General features: G+C 42.7%; 1 protein-coding gene across 1 annotated transcript in view; it reads right to left on the bottom strand.

The window, feature by feature from the left end:
- bckdhb (branched chain keto acid dehydrogenase E1 subunit beta) overlaps positions 1-25,656 on the bottom strand; it is an 82,602-nt gene that overhangs the window by 40,527 nt on the left and 16,419 nt on the right. Inside the window, exons 7-8 of the mRNA XM_004541654.5 lie at positions 24,140-24,237; positions 22,690-22,800 (exon numbers count right to left, since the gene is read on the bottom strand). Coding sequence (XP_004541711.1) covers positions 22,690-22,800; positions 24,140-24,237 — 209 coding nt within the window. The remainder of the gene's footprint in view (positions 1-22,689; positions 22,801-24,139; positions 24,238-25,656) is intronic.

The raw sequence follows: 25,656 nt of genomic DNA, 5'->3' as shown, positions 1-25,656 counted from the left end.
TTGAAATGCACCGTGTAGAAAGTAAAGACCATCGTACGTATCATAAGTTTACCAGTCTCACAAATCGTCTTCATAAATACACATTCCTTAACCGTTTATTAATAGGACCTTTGAGCTCAACGGTAATTAATTAGTAGTGGAAATAATTTCTGGTACCCATCACAGAAATGTAGCAGTGACAATAATATTGTATGCTGTAATCGTACTGGGCAATTAGTGATACAAAACAACTGTTTTATCCTGTGAATAAAAGTATGTGTTTTTGTCAATGTACCATAATAACAGAAGCGAAACGCAATATTGTGTCAGGACAATTCACTATTTATGCACAATAAATAAAGGAGCATAGCGCGACAATTTCTGTTCAGCGCCAGACTTGCTTGTAACCTATATCACTAATTATGTTATGAAAATGACGCATTAACTACTAAAAAACACTGACCTTCGTGTAAATGCTTGGAGCAGACTAACCTGTGAGCTGGAGGGTTCTGGGACGTTATATTTGATCTTTGAATGGCTGCAATCCAGGCCATCCGTCGCGTCTTTGTTACTTCGGAAACATGGCTCGAACAATTTCTCTTCAACGACGTAATCCGATAACAACCGATCTCTTTACCCGTCAGCTTCTCGTGGCTGTCATGCGACCGGCTATTGCAGTTAATAATACAACGGCTTCTTGACATTTTTGTGTTTCTTTTTATCGCTGTATAACTGATTTCAATTGAAAGCCTGCGTGCGCTAGTACCGCTTGCCACGAGTTCCCAGAATCCTTTGCGGTTCTACCCGTGAATGACGTCACATTTTCAATCTCTATATAATATGCATGTTAAATTTTATATTTGGGGTAAAATATCAAGTCTTTTCAAGTAAACCGGTTCAAGTCCAATTCAAGTCCCAAGTCATTGGTGTAAAAGTCCAAGTCAAGTCACAAGTCTTAGAACATTTTTTCAAGTCAAGTCTAAAGTCATAAAATTAATGACTCGAGTCTGACTCGAGTCCAAGTCATGTGACTCGAGTCCACACCTCTGGTTATCACAGAGCAGTAACTCATTCTAAAAGGAGAGTGTTCAGGCAGAAGTGAATAAAAACAGTCCATACTTGGAGCTAAACTGGGATGTGGTTTGACTGGTGCAGAATCACATAATGTGCCTTCAAAGTTCTCAAAACACATGTGAGAATGTTTCCAGAAGTCGTTGCCAACACTTATTTGTTGGATCTTTATTTTTTTTTTGCGCCACTAAATTGGCTGAGAATAATTTAAAAAGAGTGGCGATGACAAAAACAAAATGTGCTGTGCTTTCACTGTATGCCTACACACACACACACACACACACACACACACACTATAAGTAACTCCCCGTCTTCCCATATAATGTGCCTCCTCTTTCCTCAGGCCGTCCATCAAAAAGACAGGAACAGAAAGTTTAGCTCAGTGCCGCCACCGAGGAGTCGTCCTTGCCACTGGATCCGCTGGCTTTGCTCCCTTCCGCCGACCCTGTAATTGCGCCGCCACCACAGGGTCCTAACTCATGCGCCACCATGTGATCTCTGTGACAAATGAGAGTCGGGACGAGGCTCGACTGCTCGCTGGGGCCTTTAAAGTGGCGCTCAGCGATTAGCGGAGAGGGGTGAGTGCTCGGCGAAAAGGGGGCCACCGTTAAAAATCGCAACTCTGAGGGGGAGGCAGGGCGGGAGGAAAACACAAACACTCGTTCACTTTCTGGTGCCGCAAAATCACTTGCTCTCTGTCATGACCGAGAGAGGGAAAGTGAGCACCAGGGGAGAAGAAGAGAGGAAGAAAGAGAGAGGGCGAGGGAGCGCAACAACGAAACAACAGAGGAGAACGTGTAGAACTGCCTCGATGCTGGGCAGAGGGCCAAGCCATCCTTCAGAGGAGCCAGGACGCCAGAGGAGACCTCAGACAGAAATAACTCCAAACATCCCATAAAGACCCATTAAAACCAATTCAACTCAATTACTCCCTGACGTGCACACACAGACACACATACTCACTCTACCTTTCTGCCCTGTAACCACGCTGTACCGCTGACTGTGTGTGTCAGTGTTCACACACACACACACACACACTCACATGACTGCGCACACTTCAACTTGATGACAGCTCTCTGTGAGCATCCCACAGGCTGACGCGTGTATAAGCAGACAGTATGGTAGTAAAAAAAATCAATCAACCATTTTTAAGAGCCCTATAAAGTAATGTATAACATAACACAGGGGTGGTTTTCTGTGGATGTAACATCTCAACAACGTCTTGTAAGTAGGGTTCTTTCTCAGCAGGATAACCTGTATAAACTGAAATTATATAGAGTTTGAGACAAACTGGCTGGAATTTTTGACTTGGGCAGGAAAGCATGTTTAACACAAAGTCAGAGCCAGGACAACGCTGTAGTCTGCAGTGACAACACTACACAAGGCAGCTTGTTCGGCATTAAGACTACAACCGATACTGCAGGTGGTGGACAGAACAATGGTACCAAACAGTGAAGCATAATGTGGCCCCAAAGGATATAAACACTACCAGTTCAAAGCTCACAATGCTTGGGTCTGTCAAGGCTCATACAACAGCTATTTTATTAAAAGTGATTAGTCAAGAATCTTTTGAAAGAAAAGTAACCTGGAAAGGGAACCAATCTGTTTCGAGCCAAGACCACAAATGCTCTCAGATTGGAGCTTCTCCAACACAAGGATGTAGTACACTTCTCTGTTTTTACAATATTACAAATTGGGATGGAAATGTTGGGACAAAACAAGCACTTTGAAAGCATAACTTTGGGCTCTATAATGTTTTAATGCAAATCTTCTGTGCTGTGTAGTAGACCAGGGGCACTGCTACACATCTCCTTGTTGAGCGGGCAACCCATGTATCAAAGGCCACTGCAGGGACCCGGGTTTGAGTTGGCCCTGGATGTGCACGCCACTCTCTTCCTGCTTTCCTGTCTACTTTCTGCGCTGCGCTGTCAAATAAAGGCTTAAAAAAGGAAAATAAATCAGTAAAAAAAAAAAAAATTATAAACCAAACAACTGATGTGGTGACACTGAAGACTATTGGATGATTAGTTACAGATTATACCCAGGAGATATATTTTTAGTCATACCTCAGAGGGATTTTTTTCCTTTTTCATTCCAATATTTTTTCTTTGTCAAAGAATTTGTTCCAAATGATGTCACATTGTTGTTTTCCATTTCTACTCTTAAAAATACAAATGTTTTGGGGTTCCGAGGGGAATTTCCCAATATGCAATTTTACTACTAAATGGAGCTGTTTATCCAGTTAATGTTTGCCATGGGTTCTAAATTAAAATGTCATATCATTAATTTTAAATGAGAACGATTCAATTGCTGCATTCATCTTCTATAAGGGGAGCTTCCCAGAATTAAAGTTATCAGAACTTTGGACTGATGTCACCAGATCTATCCGAGGCAGCTGGGGCATGCCCGAGTCATGTCATTCATAAGAAGGAGAACTGATGCTCCTACGCTGCAGGCCCCAAGCCGAGAAGAAAGTAATAATAATTATAATATGGATTGTACTGTCAATAATAGCTGCAAGCTGTATCACAGAAAAGTACAGATTTTAATTTTACAAAACGTGCAAATTTTATGATTGCTTCTTTAAGGAAATTATTCTTGATAATCCATTTATGTTAAATATGTTGGTAGGATGAGGGTTAAAAACTATAAATGAAAGTCTGCTAACTGCAGTAAGTAGAGGTGTTGTGCATGTTGTCCTTTAAAATGGGTTTCCTTTAAAGCAGTTTAAAGCATCCGTCCATTTTATCCCGTTTATAGTAGTGTGGAGGGTTAAATCGTGTGCTGGAGCATATCCAAGATGATATGCTGGTATACCACCATCATGGTGGTTAACACAAAGACAGAGAACCATTCACACTTACAACCACAGATAGGGTAAATTTAGAATCACTGATGAACCTAATATGCAAGTGTACGGACATAAATGCACAAGGAGAAAAGTCCACAGAAAAACATCAAAGCCAACAACAAGGTTGTTGTTGGAATACCCAGACCTCTACATTGGAGAGACCAAACAGCCACTTCACAAGCGCATGGCACAACACAGAAGAGCCACCTCCACAGGACAAGACTCAGCTGTCCATCTGCATCTTAAGGATAAAGGTCACTCTTTCGAGGATGCCAATGTTCACATTTTGGACAGAGAGGACAGATGGTTTGAAAGAGGAGTGAAAGAAGCCATCTATGTCCACTGTGAGCGACCATCTTTGAACAGAGGCGGTGGTTTACGACACCAACTCTCTGCCATCTATAATCCAGTTTTGAGATCCCTTCCCAGACGCCTTAACGCCCACTCACATCCTGGGCCATCTGATCTCAGGAATTCGCATGATAAGGTGGGGCCAGGTTTCACAATGAACGCACCCGAAACTCTGGCTGATTGGGACCCACACCCAGTTTCACACCTTGGCTCAGGCGATTAGAGGATCATCAGGGGGTCCTTTTGTCCCTCTGTGGGGGGTTACTCCCACTAGGTTTATATCTGGGACTCTCCACCATTTGACCTTAGAACTGAAGAAGCTTCTCGGATGAGAGGTGAGACGTCTTCAAGTAACTTAAAGAAGTCCAGACGCTTTTCTTTGCAAGCTCCTTTGACTACGATGACCTGGATGACTGAGAACCTTCACAGACAACAAGGTTCAAACCCACAACCGTCTTGCTGTGAGACATCAGTGCTGCAAAGTTTGTAATGGCAATAGCCGAGTACTGAGGGAGACTCATTTCAGAGAAATAATGCTAATAAGATGATTAACAAATTGTATTATTTTGATTTCACACCCCAGTTCTTATCAAAGCGTAAAAAAACCTGCTAAATCAAAACAGTTTATACCAAAAGTCCAACTAAAAAGCAGACTGTCATGTATCCCATACACTAATGTGCTTTAAGCAGTTTAAAAAAAAAAAATCATAGTTTCAATCTTTCTTTTTTCATTGGGGCAGTATAGGATATGCTGCAGTGCAAGTTTGTGTTAGACTATAGTTTGCCAAGGAAACAGCCCAGTAGAGACATTCAACTTTTATTGTGCTCTAAATAAAAACTGCCACTTTTAGCTTGTGACTTACTACTACAATTACTACTGGTACTACTACTACAACAAAATACCTTCAGGACTAAATGAGTATAATGTTATCAAGAGTCAGACCTTCTTAACAAATAATGTGACCAAAGAAACTTCCAGACACATCACTGAATAATGGAGGGAAAGATGCCTCATTCCATTTTTTCCATAAAATTGAACAGATACATAGACAACAATAAAAAGCAATTAAAAAAATACTCTGCAAACCAGGTGATGGCAGAAATCTTGAAAGCTGCTACAAGGCAAAAATAAAACAGGATTAATCAACAAAAAGAAGAACTCCTGCTTCAGTGCTTCACACACTTCCACAAAAGGATGTTGGCTTAATGTGTCCCAGTGACATTCCTACAGGAGCACAAGAGCATCTCAGTGGCCATGACATCTGGCTCACATCAACACTCTACACACAAAGAAAAAAAAAACTGCCCTAAATCTATTCTCTCTTTTTGTTGTGTTGTAGACAATGTGAGCCTCATCATCAATTTCTTGAAAGAATTAATTTTTTGTCAACTGCTACTGGACATAAAAACTGCAGAAATGGTCTGAAGATGTTTTTCAAACGTGCAGCCTTCCTCAAAGATGTGTAGCATTTACATGACAGCAATGGTTTCATCTTTTTTTAACTTTAGCAGCTTTTTCTTTTAAAAAATAATCTTGTTATCATATAACAATGCTTCACTACATGCCACAGAACAGGCATGTTCTAATATGTTCTGACATCTTTTATATGAGATACACAATACCACTGAAGAGGCAGCTGATTAGTCTTAAATGTACTCTCTTTGTTTTATAGCCTAACACCAAGTCCAAGCATCCAGCCACAGTCAAAAAGAATCATCTTTAGCAGCAACAAGTAGTCAGAGTCTGGGATTATATTAAAACACACAACACAAAGAGACAGGCTAAATCCACCGAGATCAACTGTGGAAATTTACACAAAATGCTTAAAACCACCTACTGGCCGAGAGCCTTGAAAAAAAAGTTACGCTTAATATTATTTATACACAAAACAGGTTATAGAGCTTCCTTTTCCTTTGAGATTCAAAGTTTGGGTCATGAGCTGTCAGCATAATGCAAGACAAGCACCACAGTGTCTACAGCCAATAATAGCTCAGCAAAAAGGAACTATCCTTCTGTCTTTGGATGGCTTAAATGGTAACAATGCTTTAAAAAGGAGCAAAGATTTGTATATTTGTCTGCACAAGAGGCTAATAGCACATCTCAAAAATGTGCGTTTCAACCAAACAAATCTATCTTTGGAGTTTGCTTCCTGCCACAAAACGTTCTGAGAATCCAAGTTGACGTCAGACTATGAAAAACAAATAAATAAATAATTAAAAATAAAAAAAAAATTCTAGCTTCAGTACGAAGGAGGACATAACAATTCTGACTGAACTCCATGACGTGCAGTCAAAAAAAAGTTGCCAACACTTCAAAAGTTAACAAAGCCGATAAAAGTTCTGAAAAGATAAAAGTAAAAAAGAAAAGAAAAACATGAACATATTTAATAGTTAGAAGAGAGCTGATGTGAAAAGCAAAACATAAAAACAGTTAAGATTAATGACAAATTATTATTACTTTTTGGTTTCGGTTTATGTAACTGACTTGATGATTTACAGCTGACTTTTAAAAGGAGCTGGAAAATCACTCGGCAAAGGACAATATAGTAGTGTGTGTTGTATCTGAGCAGACCTCTTGGATGTCTTTCTGTCCTTGTGACTTCAGACGTTCTGCGTTTTCCGCTCGGTCTTGTTATCGGCCTGCAGGCTGACCTCGATGATCTCAATCTGCCCACACCTCAGGCCAAAGCTACTTAACTGAACCGTCCTCTCCAGTGGAAAGCCTACAACCTGGCCCAAAGAAGCAACAGGCAGTCCAATTTATAGTGCAGACTGATTTTAGAGGACTTATTTCGTAATGAAAAGGGCCACTTCATTTATCATTTTCCTTCAGCAGCCGATTCCCATACCCGATTTGGATATTTGCATCTGCCGTCAACACAATAAGGCAATTAACCTGTTACAATACAATTTGGAGGAGGGTGTGTGGGGCTGAATTGTCGTAATCACTGGCTACAGAACAACTATGACTAATTTTCAAGGTTTTCAATTTTCAGGACTGTGAGTGTATATGACTTTTCAATGTGCCTTGATGTGCATTTGCCAAATTTAAAGGCCACATTTCTCCAGTGAGTGACACTGGGAAGAATTTGAGAAATCTCCAGTGCCTAGCTGTGGAATGTGAATGCTCGGTACTGCCAGGAGGAAGGCTGGAAAAGTGGTCAGTAGCAGACAGACGAAAGTGGAGGGGGGGAGACATTGGAGGAGACAACCAGGGGAGATTACTATACCTTGAATAGTCTGGTAAACCACAAATTAATCACAAATTTTGTGATTTACACGGATAATTTTATCTGGATTAGACAACTGCTATGAAGTCAAGTGCTGGTTTCTTCTGTTCCACTGCATTACACAATATTTTGAGCATCACCGTCGGTGGAGAAAACGAGGAAGGAGCTGGATCCATCACCGAAAAACTAGCATGAGTAGTTTTCCACTGATATAACCACCGAAACACTGGTGTAGCAGTCCTGCTTGCTTGGGTCTACAGAGCTCAGTGTTAACATTGTAATTATAGACACAGGGTACAATAATAAGAACGTGGGGCCCAAACTTCTGTCCACTTTCTTCATGCGCCATTTTTCTTCTCGTTTGATTGATTCCAGTGCATGTGTGACAGCGGGCCAAAGACATTAGGGATGCTGTGGTGGGCCAGTAAGCAGATACTGGCAGAAAACCCCTCGCCTGAAAGGGAAACAGAGGCATGAGCCCCGGCTTGTCTGTGAGCTAATCGCCAGCAGGCTGCTTGCCCCTTCTCTGGCCCAGCTCCAGACCACAGTCAGATAAAAGCAGGCTCTGCTTGCTCACTGAGATGAGTGCTGAAAGTGGGCACCAAGACACTACAACAGATCCAGACGTGAATCCAAATATATCTAGATTTGAACTTCTTTAAAGTCAAAATGTATCTTGGATTATACAATAGTGGCTGAATACACAGCCAGCTGAAAGGTTTTTTCCTTTGACAGAAAATTGGGGCTTACAATTATTTTCAATTTAAAAAAGAAAAAAAAGAAAAAAGGATGGTATATTAAAAGAACCAGATTGACATGAATCTCATGTAATGTAGCGTAATATATGAATGAATTTAATGTATCTGATTAATGACTAAACCAATGGGCCTCTCCATTTACACGCGTTATTAAAAACACATTATTGATATGGTGATTTTACCTCATATATTCAAGATTCAAATTAGCTGGCAGCTATATTTTTCCTGCATATAAAAATTGTTGGTGCACTCAAGACAGATTTTAGCTGCAGCCTAAGGAAAATACTTAAACTACATAGCATGCTCCTAATGAGACTACGGATGGTGTCCGGAGGAATATTCTACCAGATCTGGATAACAGTATCAGTGAGGTCCTGGACAATCTGAGGTGCAACCTAGCAGTGTCGAACAGACTGAAACAATGTCCCAGTGGTGTTCTACTGTATTTAGCAGTCAGGAGAGCATGAAGGACAGTCATTGGTATCAAGTCCTTCATCCTCCAGGAACTGCATACATCCTCTTGCCAATTGAGGCTGGCCATTGTTGTGCACCAGGTGGAACAGAGGACCCACTGCACCAGCATAGGGTCTGACAATGGGTCCAAGGATTGACCCACCATCAACCCTGTCATGCTGAACGATGTTACAGGCAGCACTGTGTGAAAAGCACAGGCTGCCAGTGGTGGAGCTGTCAATTCTGGTATTTTATGGCAAATGCCAATCGGGCTGCAGGGTGAGCACAGGGTCCACAAAAGGATGTTGGGACATCAGGCCACAATTATGATGTCTGTTTCTGATTTTCTAGTCAGAAACATTCATACCAGTGTCCTGCTGGAGGTCATTTTGCAGCTCTGGCAATACTTACCCTGTTCCTCCTTGGACAAAGGAGCTGATACCAGTCCTGCTGATGGGTTCAGGACTTTCTATGGCCCTGTCCAGCTCTCCAATCTATCCATCCATCTATCCTCGTGGGGACTTGCCATTGACATAATGCTGCTTACCCTAACCCTCAAAAATGAATGCCCAACACTAAACCTAACCATAAACTAATTGCAACCCTGATACCAAAACCACATTTTGAGTGTGATAAATGCATTCAACCTCATAGGGACCTGGATTTTGGTCCCCGCGGGGGCTGTTGGTCCCCACCAGTATAGTAAATTTCAGATTTTGGTCCCCACCAAGATAGTAAGAACCCGTACACACACACACACACACATACACGCACGCACTGAACATACTCATCCTGGCTCTCCATCTCTGTATCTGGAGGCCAACGGTTTCTATCCACAGTTGTCTGTCCACATGATTATCATAATGAGTCTTTAGCCAAGTATGATCATATTTTAAAATTAAGCATGGATGGGTCACTTCTACTGGAAGTTTCATTGAAATTCAAAGCGCGTAGGTGGCAGTGGGTGCGGCTGGAACAAGGCCACGTCAAATTACTTCAAATGAAAAGAGATGTCTCTGGCTTAGATGGGGACTTTCTTCAGTTTGTTAGAAGTGAGCCGTTTCCATATCTACACCAAGAAGAAGAGACTTAGCTGGGAATAACTGGAGGGCCGTGAACATGATTTAAGGTTGGGTTTCATCTGCATTACTGGAGTGACAAACTAAAATCAAACACATGCAACAGGAAAATTAAAACCAAGTACGAATGCTCTGAATAAGCTTTTGCTGACAGACTCGAGGCCTTTCTTTAAACTGACCACCTGACCTCAAATCAATGCTTGGCAATGTGGAATCATTTATAAACTGACATCATCATCATTTATTTATTTATTTACCTCCGTAACTGAGATCAGGGTGAATGGAGAACAACTCTTGATGTTTGTCATGGAGTTATTAAAAAAAAAGCTGCAGCCAGATGTGGCAGACCAACTGACTCAAACATGGAGAGCCTCAATTTAAAGGTTTTGCTCCATGAGGAAAAATAATCATTCAATCAAAAGCTCACTTAACCACAACAGTTCTAGCACTCACGCATTTCAATCAGGTTTTCCAAAACAAGTTTAGAAGAGGTTGAGGAGTATGGCGGGAAAAAAAAAAATCAATGCACTGATATTGACTCTCACCCCCACCCCCCACTGGAAACACACATCACGCTCCTTTATTTACCATAAATGTTCTAAAAGTTTTGGTTTCATGTCCTTAATCGTGTTTTTATTCATTATCAGAAAACTGTTTCCATCTGAGAAAGCCGTGATCACTTTTCCACGGCCGGACATTAAAATATTTTTTGAAGCAACATGTCTTTAATATGTGGTCAAAATTTTTGAAAATTTTCCATTGGTCCAATTGTGTTCTGCTTGGTTGAAGTCGACCTCAAATGACACATTTTCCCCCTTTGTAATTATGGTAGGTAGTATTAAAAACAATAGCAATCGCAGCTGCAGAGATGGGGACAACACGCTGAACTTGAAGCCAAGCAGAGCTTGGTGGTGGCTTCTATTTGCTTGCATCTCTTTCCACTTGAGTGAATGGCAAACAAACTGATGTCAGCGTACCGGCTGGCTCCCCGGCTGCTTCCACACACACACTGTGTTTACCTGCAGTCTTTGCCTTAGGACATACATTTACAGCCTGAAGCCATTAAGAGAGAGTGCAAGTTGAGCGTAGATGTGATAAGAAGGTCTTATCTGCTACAGTGAGTCAACAGACTCCAGCGCACTCAGAGCACTCATCATAACCCGCATCAGTTCCAAGAATCAGAACAGATGCTGATGCACATCGCTCCCCAAGTACGGCTCGCTGCAAATCTTCCTCCTCTATTAAGCATCCAGTAAATTCTGCCTTTGTTTGGGACTCTGACATAATGTTATTTATATTTTATAAGACCTGAGATATTGGTGCATTCGTGCACTGTGTATCCCTAAGTGACTCCTCCTGCATGTGTTAGAGAGGGTTTAACAGGTTCAGCCAAACTGGTTGCATCACTACAAGGGTTGAGATCCAGGCAGCACTACAGTCACAGAGACTTCAACTGGAGAGCAGGCCAAGAGACATCTATTAAGGAAGAAAGCTATGCACATTATAGAGAGGATCGTGAGCTGGAGAAAGCAGTTACCAGGTACGCCAGAGACCTACAAGTTATCTCACGTCCCAAAAGAAAAGCAACACAGGCAGCACGGCTGCCAGACATACACAAACTGCAGTCAGTCCAGCAACTTAACATGTCTTTTATCAAAGGTTTCATGCCAGAAAATGTGAATTACTTTAAATAACTTGTCAAAGCAGGTTTTATGTCAAAAGACAAGTCACAGCCGCGACAGGTTTGAGCAACACACGATGCAGAACAGTGCCTGTTAAGTTCTTTAATAGGCTGTGCTAAGCTATTATAATATCCCTCTGTTGTCTGTAGTAGAGGATTCAAATTCTTCACTTAACACAAGCGGAGGCTTAGGTTTGCAGACCACATGTTTATAGCTGTACTGTGGTGTAGGGACACTCGCTTGAAGTCACGTAGTCCTACAGTTCCTAACATAGAGTCAGGCTGCGCTTTCACCCTGCTCACCGCTTACGACTCCTCACTGTTGTCTTTAATGCCATGTCATTGAAGATAGACCCAATTGTAAGACAGTTTTACCACAGCCCATCCAATTCTTCCTCAATGGTCTCTAAATCACAAAACTAAATGCTGACCTCCTTCACCGGCCAGATAGATCCACGCTGCATAAACAAGGCCGCACACAAAGTTGTTTGATATTTTAACCAGCTGTAAAAACACGTTGCCAATGAAAATCAAACAGTGATCATAAAAGGTTTGGGATTCTCAACATAAAAAAAAAAAAAATTATACCTGATATATTCTTCCTACATCTGAGAAGACCCCTTAAAGGACCGCTACCAGCGTGGTATTTTCTGGAAGTGTCACACAGATCAAGTCTTTGGCTTTGCATGTTTCTTCTGTGTGTATGGTTTTTCGTGTAAACAGGATATAGAAGACAGTACAGTGTTTCAACTACAACACTTTGAAGCATATGATGATGAGCACTCAGTGGAAATGACTGAAACTGTGACTGCCAAACTGCAATTGTTTACTGGCACAATGCGGAAAAAGACAAAAAAGAAAAAGAAAAAAAAGAACAAAGGGTCAATCTAATAACACTACGACATACAAGAGATAAAGACAGGAAGATGAAAGATAGTTACTTGCAGTGCATAACACAAAGAGATACCAACACAACACAGGCTATAAACAACTTTCTTCCCGAGGTGATATTGCACAGACAGCTTTTTGGCCCACTGTATTTCTGCAGTTTGCCATTTGCAAAATGTTAATTTTGTTAAGAAGTGATGTAAAAGTTATGAAGAAATGCAACAAGCACTCCGACTGTCTGCTGATAGTTTTATGTATGATAATGCACAAGTTTAGCATTTACAGCTTGCTTTCAGCGTTGTTAAACACTGATCGGGAGGAATAAAAGGGGAAAGAAAGCTCTCTCTTCTCAAGAGCCCATTTAAACAGAAGAAGCATACTTTCACATGACTTAGGAGTTTTATTGATGACAAGTGTAGAACTCTTCTGTGTGGGTTTCCTATGAAACGAAACTTCATTTTGGCTAAAAGCAGGACATTAATATCAGTGGATTTTGTGTTTTTGCTGGTGCTAAATCTAAGCATTTTATACATGCTGCGCCGATAACTATAAAAACTTAAAAAAATAAAAAATAGACTTATCGAAGTGTCTGAAATGTAACATTCCAACTTCCCCCTTAGTGTGTTTGTTGGGCAGCTTAGATAATGTCACTTCAGAAAAGAATATCGCCCATATGGTTTTCACTGCCCTATGCATAGCCAAGAAAACAGTCCTCATGAACTGGAAAAATAAAAATAATCTTAATTCTAACCAATATAGAAATTATCTATTAGATTACATTAGTCTTGATACAGCCTCTGCCACCACATCAGATCAATTGCTCTGGGCTCCTTTGATCAGCTCCATCACCTAGTGGGGGTGGGGGGTCATAGTTTGGTCCCGCCTTCACTGTTGTGATTGGTGTGGGGGTAGGGACAGACTTAGGGCGTCGGGGGGTTCCCCGGAGGCATCTTCCTTGGGGGGCTCAACCCGGGGTAGCGGTCATGTCCGGTTAGGGGCTCTGTTGGCTCTCAGGTGACGGTTTCCTCGCGGCTGCGTGCAGCGGGGCTAGGGGAGGGTCTGTGCTGACGGACGTGGGTTACTGACCTGGTAGCCTGGCTGCCCCTGGGTGGGTCCGGGATGGGCGTGAGGTTCTGGGGGCGCTCCGTCTCTGGGCTGGGGCCCGGGCGGGGCCTCGGGGGCTTGGGTCCTGGTTGGTGTGTTGCCGGGGTTGTGGGCGGGTGGGTGCATGGGGGCCCAGCCCTGGAGCAGGGTGCCGCCGGTGCATCGAGCCACCTGGGGGGCTCTTCAACTGGTGGGGAAGATTGTCACATCTTGCAGGAGCTTTCCTCTCCTCAGGGGCTCTCTCTACAGGAGGGGGAGATACAGGAGAGGTGGAGGAAGATCTCAGCCTGGGTGTTTATTGTCTTATGTAGTCTGGAAGAAGAGTGGATGGTGGGGTGGGTGCAGTTTTCTCTGTGGTGGGGTTGGGTGGACTGTCCCGGGCTCTGTGGGGCCGGGAGGCGCTGCTGCGCTGGGCCCCGGTCTGGATGGGCCTGGGCCCCCTTTCCCTGGCGGGTCGCGGAGTATGGGGGTGCCTACTGGGGTCAGCGGGGGAGCTGGCCCCAGGGAGGGGTCACGTGCCCCTCCCTTCCTTCCCTCCCCATCTCCAGCTGCCTCCCTCTTCCCGCTCCACCACAACCACCCACACATGCAGGACCTTGGAGTAGGGGTATGTCACCAGGGTGCAGAGGAGGCTACCCCCGCGTCCCCTTCTGGCTGCCTCTGCCTCAATTTTATCCCACAACTTAGACATTCACATTACTCACACTCTCATTACACATACATATAGGATCTTGGGGGTGGGCACGATACACAGAATCCAAAGTACCATCAGGGTGTACACCTCACCCCTGGCGTCGTTGCCCACCTCTCAATGTTAAATACACGTAGACATTGAGGGCCAGCAGGAGGGACCATGCGCTTACCTGCTGCTCTCTGGCAGGTAGCTCCATGCCCTCCTGGGTTTTAAATGCACCTTAGAACACACATGCATCAACACTACAATGAGCGGGTGGAGGGAGGTTTGGAGTCTTCTCTCACCCCCATTCTCTGCGACCTGTTGGAGCGGGGGGGCTAGGAGGAGGAGTTGGCCGTCCGACTGCGGTCTGGAGTGTGGGGACTCCCTGCTGCTGCGGAGTCGGGGCGGTCTGCCTCCCCCCACCGCAGGGAAAAGGGTAACACCACCTGGGTCTGGGTGCAGTTCCCCCCTCCAGGGGCAAGGGTACCTAGACCCGGTTTGTAGAGTACGCTTGGGGAGTGTGATCGTGTGTACAGCGTCTCTTTATGTCTGTCTCCACGTTGGTTGAGTGTGGAGTAAGTGCATATGAGAGCATGAGGGTGGGAATGGATGTTTGTATATGTGTGTGCCTGTATTTCTGTGTCTATATGTCAGGTTGGGTGTCAGGCGCCACCTCTCTGGGGACATCTCAGGCCCTCCAAGGTTTGGAGGCCTATCTCCCCCTACCACCACTTCCCCTGCCAGTGGCGGACTCCCTCAGACATCGGTGCGTTGGTGGTTCTTTGTGTCTGGGGATGGGCGTCCAGTTACACACCGGCTCACTCCTTGGCGGCCGCTTATCGGGGCCTGGAGCCTGGGGCTCGCTCGGGCCACTTCGGAGGTGGGGTGCCCCCAGCCTCTCGGCCTGGGGCTCGTTCACTCAGGCACGGCTGGCTGCCGGCGGAGCTCACGGGCGCGTCACTGCAACTCCCCCTGGCTTCTGCTCCGCGGCTGCTGAGTGAGCCCTCATCTGGGACTCTCCTCAGCTCTTTCTGGGACAGTGGCGCAGCTGCCCCTCTGTTGGTCTTCCTTGGTCTCTTGTGTTCTGGGGGCCTCTGGATGTCTGGAGTTTTGATCTCCTCCATACCTGCTTCATACCCTGGAGGACGGGGCTGTGGCCCCCCCACACCCTCTAGCAGATCATTACATGAAGGAACCTTTAAAAACAAAAAAACAAAAAAACAAGCGCGTCCATGCTCACAGGTGTACACACGGGTGATCACAGCAACAAACTACACCCTTTTTGGCTCCTACCTCAAAGCACACTGTGTTCTGTTGATCTTATGTGCTGCACAATAATGTTTAATATTTAGTATTTACTGTCATATTCCCATATATCATTGTGATGTTGTTTATTCTATTACTCTTGTTCTCTTCTGCTTGTTTTCTTTTTTTCTTTCTCAGCAGGTGATCCAGGTGATCGATATATGCATTTTTTTTCTCTGCCCGTTCTGTTGGTTTTTGTCTTTTGCCCTTCTCCCCCGTCCCTCTTCTCAGCTGTTTCTCTTTCCCTCTTTCTTTCTCCCCTTCTTTCCCCCAGTCAAGTCTGTCCCATATTCAGCAAGTGAAAATAAAACAAGCAATAAAAGGTGAATCAAATGGACCATTACGGCAAAGCTGGGATGGTCAATTTGGTAAAGTAAATCCGTTGGGCATCTTTCTTTGCCTTTAGACAACAATTCTGATGGCAAAAGAGCCAAACGGGACAGGCCAAAAAATAAATAAATAAAAAATAAAAAATGAATAGCATAGATAGTATTGCAAACAACCCAGCACCAATACAATCACAGTTAGAGACCCACTTTCCAGTTCATAGCTCGCTTCCATTTTAGTAGTAGACTATTAATAAGTAACTACTGCACCGCAGCCTCAGTTTGTCTACACATTTTATGGCTGACTGGCTGTTGCTGCAGATACTCCTCTCACAAACCAGGAGAGACTGGGTTCTCACAAGGCAACAGAGTTACTTGGTGTTATCCTCAGGCTACGGTACATGTTGACGGCAGCACTGGAGATGGGGGTGAACTAATAAGGACTGAATTCTTTCTTTAATTACCGTTTCGTTGTCTGCACTTGCCCTTGCTCCTCTCTGCTTTTCCAACTTGAAGCTAAAGCTAGGCGCTCTGTAAAAGGTGCTATTGTCCCCAGCATCTTGCCTCACTGATGCATTTGCAGTTTGTGGATAGCCTGATAGTCTTTGTAGTTTGATGCTCTTCATTACCTGTGCAAACTGGGTACTGTGCATTTTAGTTTTCCTTTTTGCCTCACTGGGGACAATATAGTTGGTACTGTTTTCTTTTTTGTTGTTTTTTCCCCACCCAAATTCTTCTTTCACTCTCACCCTGCATCCACCGTGTCGAGATTTGTTCACATCACAGGTTAACTATGATTTTAACGAAAAGCATTTCCTGAACCTCTATCGATTATTGCTATTCTGAATTCTTTTCGCCATAATCATGTCTTAAAACTCTGACATTCTGGCAGTACTAAAGATTGGGAAGTTAAGGAAGAGCCACTGGAAAACAGAAGAGAGAGGGGGAAAAAAACCCTTGTGGAGGTCCTTGGGGCATCCTAGGTGTACAGGCTGCTTCCTATAAGGACCTGTGCGTGAACCGAAGACTGAATTATAAACTGGCCTCGGTCAGTTCTTCACTGGCCGGATTCGGAGTCTGGAAAACCTGAGAATGAGGCTGAATCACCAACGGCGGACCAAAAGAATAATGGGAGTAGCAGAGATATTTTGTAAGCCTCCCAAGTGGCCAATTCAAACAAATGTAGGCCCATGTAAGAACAGATGAAAATGTTGGCAAAATGCTCATCAGCTCAACAAGAAAAGCTGTTAATCAGTAGGGAGTAAAGCGGTCCACTTAGCAAGGAATCAGCAAGCTCTTATGTAGCATCTTTACACAACTCCACACGTGCGCTGCCCAAGCACGGCAGGAAGACTTTCCACAGAGTATCATCTGAGCCGTGGGTCTGGCAGACATAAACCAGCCATTTTGTTTATCCCTTAAAGAACGACTATTACATTTACTGGAACGCTTGAGACACTGGGACAAAATTAAATACACTCACTTTTTCTGTATTTTCATAGTAATTTCTACCCATGATTCCTTTTGTCAACAAGAGGCGTGAATATATTTATATCTGAGTGTAGCTGGTGGCTGCCTCAACAGATCCCTCGGGAATAAAAAGGCATGTTTCTCTTATAGTATAGCTTTAAAAATTTCTACTTTGAAGACACATCGTGCTTCACTATATACGTGCACACTCAAAAAACGACTCACGGGCTATATATATATATATAAATAAACCAGCTAACCACAGACTGCACATGCATGCACAAATCCTCCACTCAAAGGATACAGGGGGGGAAATGTGACTCATCGGACATGAGAAATTTTAATTGGCTGCCAACAGCTGGATGTGTGTCTGCAGCCTATCTCACTGCCTGCACATTCGCCGCTTCTCACGTCCAGTTAATAAGCAGCACAAAAGGGCTGGCTTTACGGAGACGCGAGGCTGCCGGAAAAGCTGGACACCAGGTGTACAATCTTTTGAATTAACAATGTCTTGGCTACTTCCTCTCTAAACTGAAGAACACAACTTGTCCTGAAAATTAATTTATCAGAAGAGAACACCCGTTTCAAAAGGCTCCAACGAATCTTAACTGTTTATTTACTGAACTGAAAACGGTTCCATCTCACAGTGCCTCGGTCAATGAAATGATAAAAATGTATTTTAAGACATCCCTTGTGTAGTAGAGTTTATCTTTTAGAGTCATGTTTTGTTAGTGTCATTTACCCGTGGGGGTTTCTCAAATGTGTTGAGAAATGTGAATCTCGTAAGAAATAACAACTAAAAGCCTAGTTGCATATACAGAACACACTGTTCTCCATGCTTTACTATTTAACGTATATCGTATATATTACTTTTTCAACTTACAACTCTACATAATTAGGGAGAGAAACCTCTAATGGGTAGCATATATGATAGCTACTCAGCCCAAATGATGTCCTTTATGGAGTGCAAATTATTGTGGGGGTATCTCTTTTTGTATTACTTTTGTGTAACTCACCTTTTCCAAAAAAGCTACGCAGACAATAGAGTTCTTATAGGAGTGCTGTCTAGTGTGTGGCTCAATCAGTTTTTTTATGCTTTTACTGAGAGGGTGCAGGGGAGGTCAGTCAAAGGCTTCCCACCTGGGTCACTGATGGCCAGCCAAGCTAAGTCAGGAGGAGACCGTTTCAAGTTACCTACCAAACCTACCAAGACAAGGCTGTCCACCTAAACTCACAGGCCGAACAAGGAGAGCGCTGATCAGAAATGCAGCCAAGAGGCCCATGGTGACATGGCTGCAGAGATCTACAGCTCAGGTGGGGGAATCTGTCCATAGGACAACTATTAGTCGTGCACTGCACAAAGTTGGCCTTTATGGAAGAGTGGCAAGAAGAAAGCCATTGTTAACAGAAAACCATAAGAAGTCCCGTTTGCAGTTTGCCACAAGCCATGTGGGGGGCACAGCAAACATGTGGAAGAAGGTGCTCTGGTCAGATGAGACCAAAATGGAACTTTTTGGCCAAAATGCAAAACGCTATGTGTGGCGGAAAAACTAACACTGCTCATCACTCTGAACACACCATCCCCACTGTCAAATATGGTGGTGGCAGCATCATGCTCTGGGGGTGCTTCTCTTCAGCAGGGACAGGGAAGCTGGTCAGAGTTGATGGGAAGATGGATGGAGCCAAATACAGGGCAATCTTGGAAGAAAACCTCTTGGAGTCTGCAAAAGACGTGAGACTGGGGCGGAGGTTCACCTTCCAGCAGGACAACGACCCTAAACATAAAGCCAGGGCAACAATGGGATGGTTTAAACAAAACATATCCATGTGTTAGAATGGCCCAGTCAAAGTCCAGATCTAAATCCACTCGAGAATCTGTGGCAAGATCTGAAAACTGCTGTTCACAAATGCTGTCCATCTAATCCTACTGAGCTGGAGCTGTTTTGCAAAGAAGAATGGGCAAAGATTTCAGTCTGTAGATGTGCAAAGCTAGTAGACACATACCCTAAAAGACTGGCAGCTGTAATTGCAGCAAAAGGTGGTTCTACAAAGTATTGACTCAGGGGGCTGAATAATTACGCACATCCCACTTTTCAGTTATTTATTTGTAAAAAATGTTTGGAATCATGTATAATTTTCATTCCACTTCTCACGTGTACACAACTTTGTATTTGTCTTTCACGTGGAATTACAATAAAATTGATTCATGTTTGTGGCTGTAATGTGACAAAATGTGGAAAAGTTCAAGGGGGCCGAATACTTTTGCAAGCCACTGTATGTATAAAACCAAGCACCTATCCATGGAGTTTGCCTTTAAAAATAATAATGAAAGAATAGGATATTCTAAAATTGTCATTGAATTTGAGCATAGTGCTGTAACAGCAACAGCATAATGCTGTCAGTTGGTCAAATTTCTTTCCTCCAAGATATTTCACGATTGACTGCAAGTTATATTACTGCAAAGTGGAAGCATTTAGGAACCACAGCAGGGTTGTAGAGTGCACAAATGTCTTCGATGCTCTACCGACTCAATAACTACACAGTTTCAAACCTCCTCAGTATTAACATCAGCACAGAAACTGTGCACCAGCAGCTTCATAGGACATGTTTCCATGGCTAAGTAGCTACTGTAGGTGTCATATATAGGCCCACTACTTTTGTCCATATAGTGCATTTCTGGGATTTAAACTCACATAGACAAAACAGGTTTTTAACCAATGTGACTTTCTTTAAAAAAAAATTTGGAGTCAACAACAAATGGACTGATCAAAGATTCAGCATCAAAGAGCCATTTATAGATATTATACTTAAACTAGTTCTGCATGGGTGGGTTGCAGTGTGACGAAACTTAGATGGTTGTGTGGATTGCAGCTCTGCTGATTCTCAGGCATTTAAACTCCTGCCAGCCCAGAGCAGCTGCACAGCGCCCAGTTTTTAGGGCACCACTTGTGAGGGGTTACTGAGGACACTCAGGGCACTGTACTACTGCCTGCTGTCACTGCCACAACAGTGAAAGCTTTCAACTGTGGGGTGTGTTTCTTTTTGTGCATTTTATAACATAAATAAGCAACAAAGTGTATGAAACTTTGAAGATTTCTATCTATAGTGTCACTCTGCTTTGTAGTATTGTCTCAAGACTGCTGAAGTTAGTTGATTTTTCATAAAACATAGTTTTAAGAAAGCTGAAAATTTCATTATTCTGTATATAATGCTAATTATTTTCCACATAAGCTCTTTTACACATTTGCTTGGTGAGTAAAAAAAGTCACTGGTTTGCATCCAAATTCCCTCTGAGGTTGGTATCAGGAAATCTGCCAAATCAAACATGCAGAACTACCAGCTGTGGTGACCCCTTGTGGTAAAGCAGATGCTGAAAGTAACTTTAGCTTAATTTTAATGCTAAAGATACTTTGCCTTTAAAAGTCGATTGAAAGCTAAAGGCTTTAAAATAAAGCTAAGTAATCTTTTGTAATATCAAAAGATCATTTGTTCCGTTAGCGCACTAATGAGTCGGCTAATTGTTTCAGCTCTAGCCAGTCCAATGAAATGTAAAGCATTTTAAATATATGCACAAAAGGCAGACAAACACAGCTTTAATTTAAATGCTAAAATCTATCTGTTAACACGTCTCCCATTCCAAATGAAAATAATGGCAGACATGTCTACCTCTGGATAACCAAAGGTCATCTCAGCATTGTGCCTTTGGCTCCTTTTATGCTTGAAATAAACTAGCCGTAGCATTTGGATGTCTCCGCAGCGTTGCATCTGCCACCTTTTATTTGTGATGGCAGGTGTTGCGTAAGCTACTTCCATTTGTTTTAGTTGTGAATAATGTACATCTGGCTATTTGCTTGCTTGTTTCTGATTAATTAAAAGATAAAATAAAAGCCGTTAATGCGTATTCCTGTGCATTAGTCTGGGTGATAATAATCGTGATTTGCACTGAAATTAATTCTGTGCCTTCGCTGAAATTTGATAATAGCCTGATTAAAAGGCTGTTTCACTGCTCATCCAGCAGAAGAGGCTTGAAAAAGAGACTTGTATCCCTAGAGTGATTAGTTTAATGCAACAGTGACTTTACTGCCAAATATGAAAGAAGGAACAGGCCGTGTGTGTGTGTGTGTGTGTGTGTTTGGGGAAATTGGTTTATGGGTTTGACAGATGTTTAAGGAATATTGGGTTGGAGGAAATGACAAGCAGAGATGTTGTTGACAAGCTCGAGGTGGCAGGCTTGGCATCAGGCCTGTTAAGCAGCACATAAACACACTATTCAATTTCATGGCAGTTGTTTTAATGGGGCACAAATTACAACAACAAAAAAAAGGAAAAAAAGAAAAATGAAAGAAAGATTGCATGGACTTGAGAAGCCCCCTTGAACAAACTGTAACTGACTGCGGCTCACTCCGAGTATTTCCGTGCCAACACAATGCTGCAGTCTCTGCCATCAGTTCAAATTGACTCCCTATTAAATTACTACCCTCCTACCACAGTTTCTTCCTGCCTTTTAAATGCTGGTTATAAGACATGCTTGGCAGCAGGCGCAGCCTGGTGCTTGCTGATGAAGGTGTATCTTTCAGCAGAGGAGCATGAAACTTGGATAATAAACATGCGAAATTAAACAGCTGGTGACAAACAAAGATGGTTTGTGATGTATTCAAGGACCATTGCAAAAGGCAGCAATCCGAGTGTCAAGAGGATGCATGATTATGAGTCGTGTCTCACTGCAAGGCTCCTTAAGGTTTGACTTGACAGACATGCCTTTTTGTCTCTTCATAACATCAGACCCTCCCCAGCTGGTCTCCTGGTGGTTTAGTCTACAGGCGCTTTGCCCTTGGTGAGCAGGAAAGAATCTTTCTAGGCCACAATTCTCCAAACTGTCTTGTGTCATGCTCCTTCCTGTATTTAAAAGTAAATAAGGATGGAATACCCACTGGAAAGAAAGCTCCCTTCTCAAAGCCCGCCCAAATTAAATATTTTATTTTAGTGAGTGCCATAGCCTGTGTAAGGCTGAGGCAACATAAACTAGCAGTCGCGTCTTTCCAGCGGTAGAAGGGATCCTGTTTATCAGGAACCAAAGAGAACCACACTGCCCAGATGAACGTTGCCCAACTTTGTACCACAATAAACAAAGATCCAGTAGGAAGACGGTTCCTCTGACCAGCAGTATTTATGGCAAATGATCATCTAAATGAATAACAGATGTCAAAGTATTCAGCTTGAAACTCAAACGATATGATTCTTCAAATCTGATTATTTCCTGTTATTCAACAACTTTAATCATTACAGCTTTCATTTAACTGGCATTCTTTGTGCAGGACTGTGGACTGTGTTTTACATCTATTGCTCCACTATTATATATAATGCATTTATTCACTTACTTACAAAAAACAAGTGGCACCAAAATAAATGTTTGTGGTACTTTTTTTCAGTTTGCTCTGTTTGTGCTGTGTGCATGCATCTCTGTTACCTTGCAAACGGTTTCGATATCCCAGGGTAGGATGGTCTGTAGATCAATGACCTCGCAGGATACTCCCAGTTTTTCTTGAGCCATGGACGCCACCTCCTTCAGCACATGAATCTAAACAGGAAATGAAAAAGACTTTTCAGTCTGCCTTAAATTTGGTAACACTAAGTCTTACACTTAAAATAATGTGACAATAAAAAGGCATATTTTTATATTATCTCCAGATGCTGAAAACACTGTTGGTTTCTGAATGGAAAAACAAAAGCTTGTTCCTTTCCCACCACAATTCGGAATGTTTAGGAACTTGTTTACCGCTCTTTTGACCCATCCCAACTAAAAGCCAGCGCTTGACTAATAGTTTGTAACTTAACATTCATATTCACATCTTTGTAAGTGCTACTATGCTGGTTTACAGGTAGTAAAAATGCAATTTCATAATAATGACAATAATTTAAGAATTGCCTTTTATTTTACTTTCAGCTAAACCAATATTGCACCCGATTCAGAACAGACTAACAAAAAGAAAGCTGAATGTGAAAAGTCACAAGAAAAAGAAAAATAGGCGTAGAAATCGTCCTGCCTCATCAATTCATCACTGTAGTGTCTGGGTTCACTGAGTCTGTGTTTACTGGCAGCCATTTTTTTCCCCGATTGCTTCCAGACAAGAATTGCTGTGATAAATCTGAATGATCGCAACTACAATAGTTGTCAGCAGATGTGCCAGTTTGAAAAAATAAAAACAAAAACACAACTTCAAACTTATAAACAAGCATAATACTCAATAATGCAATTCTAAAGAATAAAAAGTTACATTGTTTGTTTATTATCATTTAAATAAGCGAGACGGATGAATGAGGGTGGTAAAGGATGCTGTTTAGAGAAAGGAGAATCATGTTTTCCTCTACTTTACTAGATCCTCTTTCCTCCCTATCCACCCTTCAGTATTAATAGTTAGACAGTTTCCTTCAGCACTGTCCGACCCTCCCCCTGCCACGCTTGAAAGTACATGATGCCCTGGATAAGCCTGTTAAAGTGGCTGGGTACAATCGAAGTCAGGGATGACTCCTGTTGAGTTACAGGCATCTTTATATCAAGCTGAGGAACATAAAATCTCACACGTGAAAAGAAAAAGGCCACAATGGAAAGTGTGCAGCAGACATGTAGTGTTAATAGAGAATCATCGACAGCCTTGATGTCTTGGAGAAGTCTGGGCAGATATGGTCTCTCAGGCTGCCTGCTGAGAGACCTTGCTGGGACACAAAGGGGGGCTAGGGAGAGACTTAGAGTTAATCCACTGCTACCCTCCCCGGGTTTAAATGTCATTTAGTAAAAATGAAACTTGGACCCTCCTATATTCCTGTGGCCATGGAAAATGAGTCAAAGATAGACTATAACATTGAAACTGCTCGGGTAACCTGCTGAGAGTGTGTCAATGATGAGTGTGATTGCCTACCTGCGTTCCCCAGGCAACCAGAGTGACATCACTTCCTTCCTGTAGGACCTCAGCCTGTGAGAGTGGGATGGTGTAAGGGTCCTCGGGAACCTGCTCCACTGAGAAAAAACAAAACATACACATTCAAAACCTCTACAAAATGAGCAACAACAACAAAAAAAACATTAATTCATCATTTCACTATGAAGTCTGAGATTTTTAGCTAAAATACTCCAACTCGAACTAAGCGTGCCTCTAAATGACAGACCAGATGACAAACTGATCAAATAACAGACCTTCAAAAACAAAACAAAAAAAAAAGATCCCTGCTCTTGAACATTTTATCTGGCTCACTTCAAATGCTTCTTTAGGCTTTTTCCAGAACCTCATCTCTCACCACAGCCAGTGTGCTTTTATCAGCACAATCTAATGCATGAGCTAATGAGATCCTCTGCCAGCTATGGGCTTGTAACTCTGATTAATCTTGACAACAACACATTGGGATGGGGTATCAATCAGAAAAGGGGCCACAAACGGAATATCAGCCCAAAAGAGGGAGCCTCGCAGCCAGGCCCTCTTTGAACTCAAGTCCAAGACAAAGTGCATGTAAGTATATGGTTTGAATAAAAGCTATTAAAGTCGTGGAAAACATTAGCACAGTCATGGAATTTATTATAACGCAAAAACTTATCATAAACTCAGAACTGCCATCACTTTCAAACAAGCGGCTTATTAGCAGTATTTATACTGCACAGATGCAAACATTGAACCTCTAAATGTAGCATTTACTGTCTTTGAATCTCATTCACCATCTTGGTTTTGGCTCCAAAGTTTGCACAGCGTACAGGATCTTAAAGTGTGAGTGGATCTTGGAGAACGTGAACTACTAAAAAGCGTTCCTCAAAGGCAACACAAAAAGTTAAAATTGCAATTAGGCGGAGTAATTGTGCTCTAAGGAGATGCTGAGTTTGAGACCTTTCTGGAAACCTTGAACGGCTTCCATGATCCTTTAGAGCCTACGAGTTGTTAAAGGAAAGAAAGGCTGCCCATCCCAACGACTTTGATGAATTATGTGCGACTCTCCTGTTTAGGCTTCCAGACGAGACAGAAAATTGGCCAATTGAGTGGAAAAATAGCCTTTTTCAGAAAGTTAAACCTGAATTATGAAAACTGGGTTACGGTTTAACAAGTGGAATCTTAGGTCCTTGCAAACCAGTATAACCTCAATGGGGCAAATGAGTGGTTTTTGTCCTATTGGAAGCAAAAAATTAGAGGCCCCAGCAATCAAAAAACATGACTTCATAATCGAGCAGAGATCATTAGAGGCGTGTTGCACGAGAAGCTGGTTTGCTCTGCTCCTGTAGGAAATGAAAATAACCCTGCACATGCTACAGCTAAAATACCCCTCAGTGTGAAGCCGACAATGGATTTGTCACAATGTAACATGAGGCGGTTTGATGTGTCAGTCACAACGGCGGCCTTACTAGGTCACTCCCAGTGCAACACCCCAGAGTTTTTCCTGCATGTTTAACCCTAAC

Source organism: Maylandia zebra, linkage group LG11 (genome assembly GCF_041146795.1).
Source record: "Maylandia zebra isolate NMK-2024a linkage group LG11, Mzebra_GT3a, whole genome shotgun sequence".
Taxonomy (NCBI): Eukaryota; Metazoa; Chordata; class Actinopteri; order Cichliformes; family Cichlidae; genus Maylandia; species Maylandia zebra.
The sequence above is the reverse complement of the archived record's forward strand: the minus strand, read 5'-3'. Positions and strand labels throughout refer to the sequence as shown.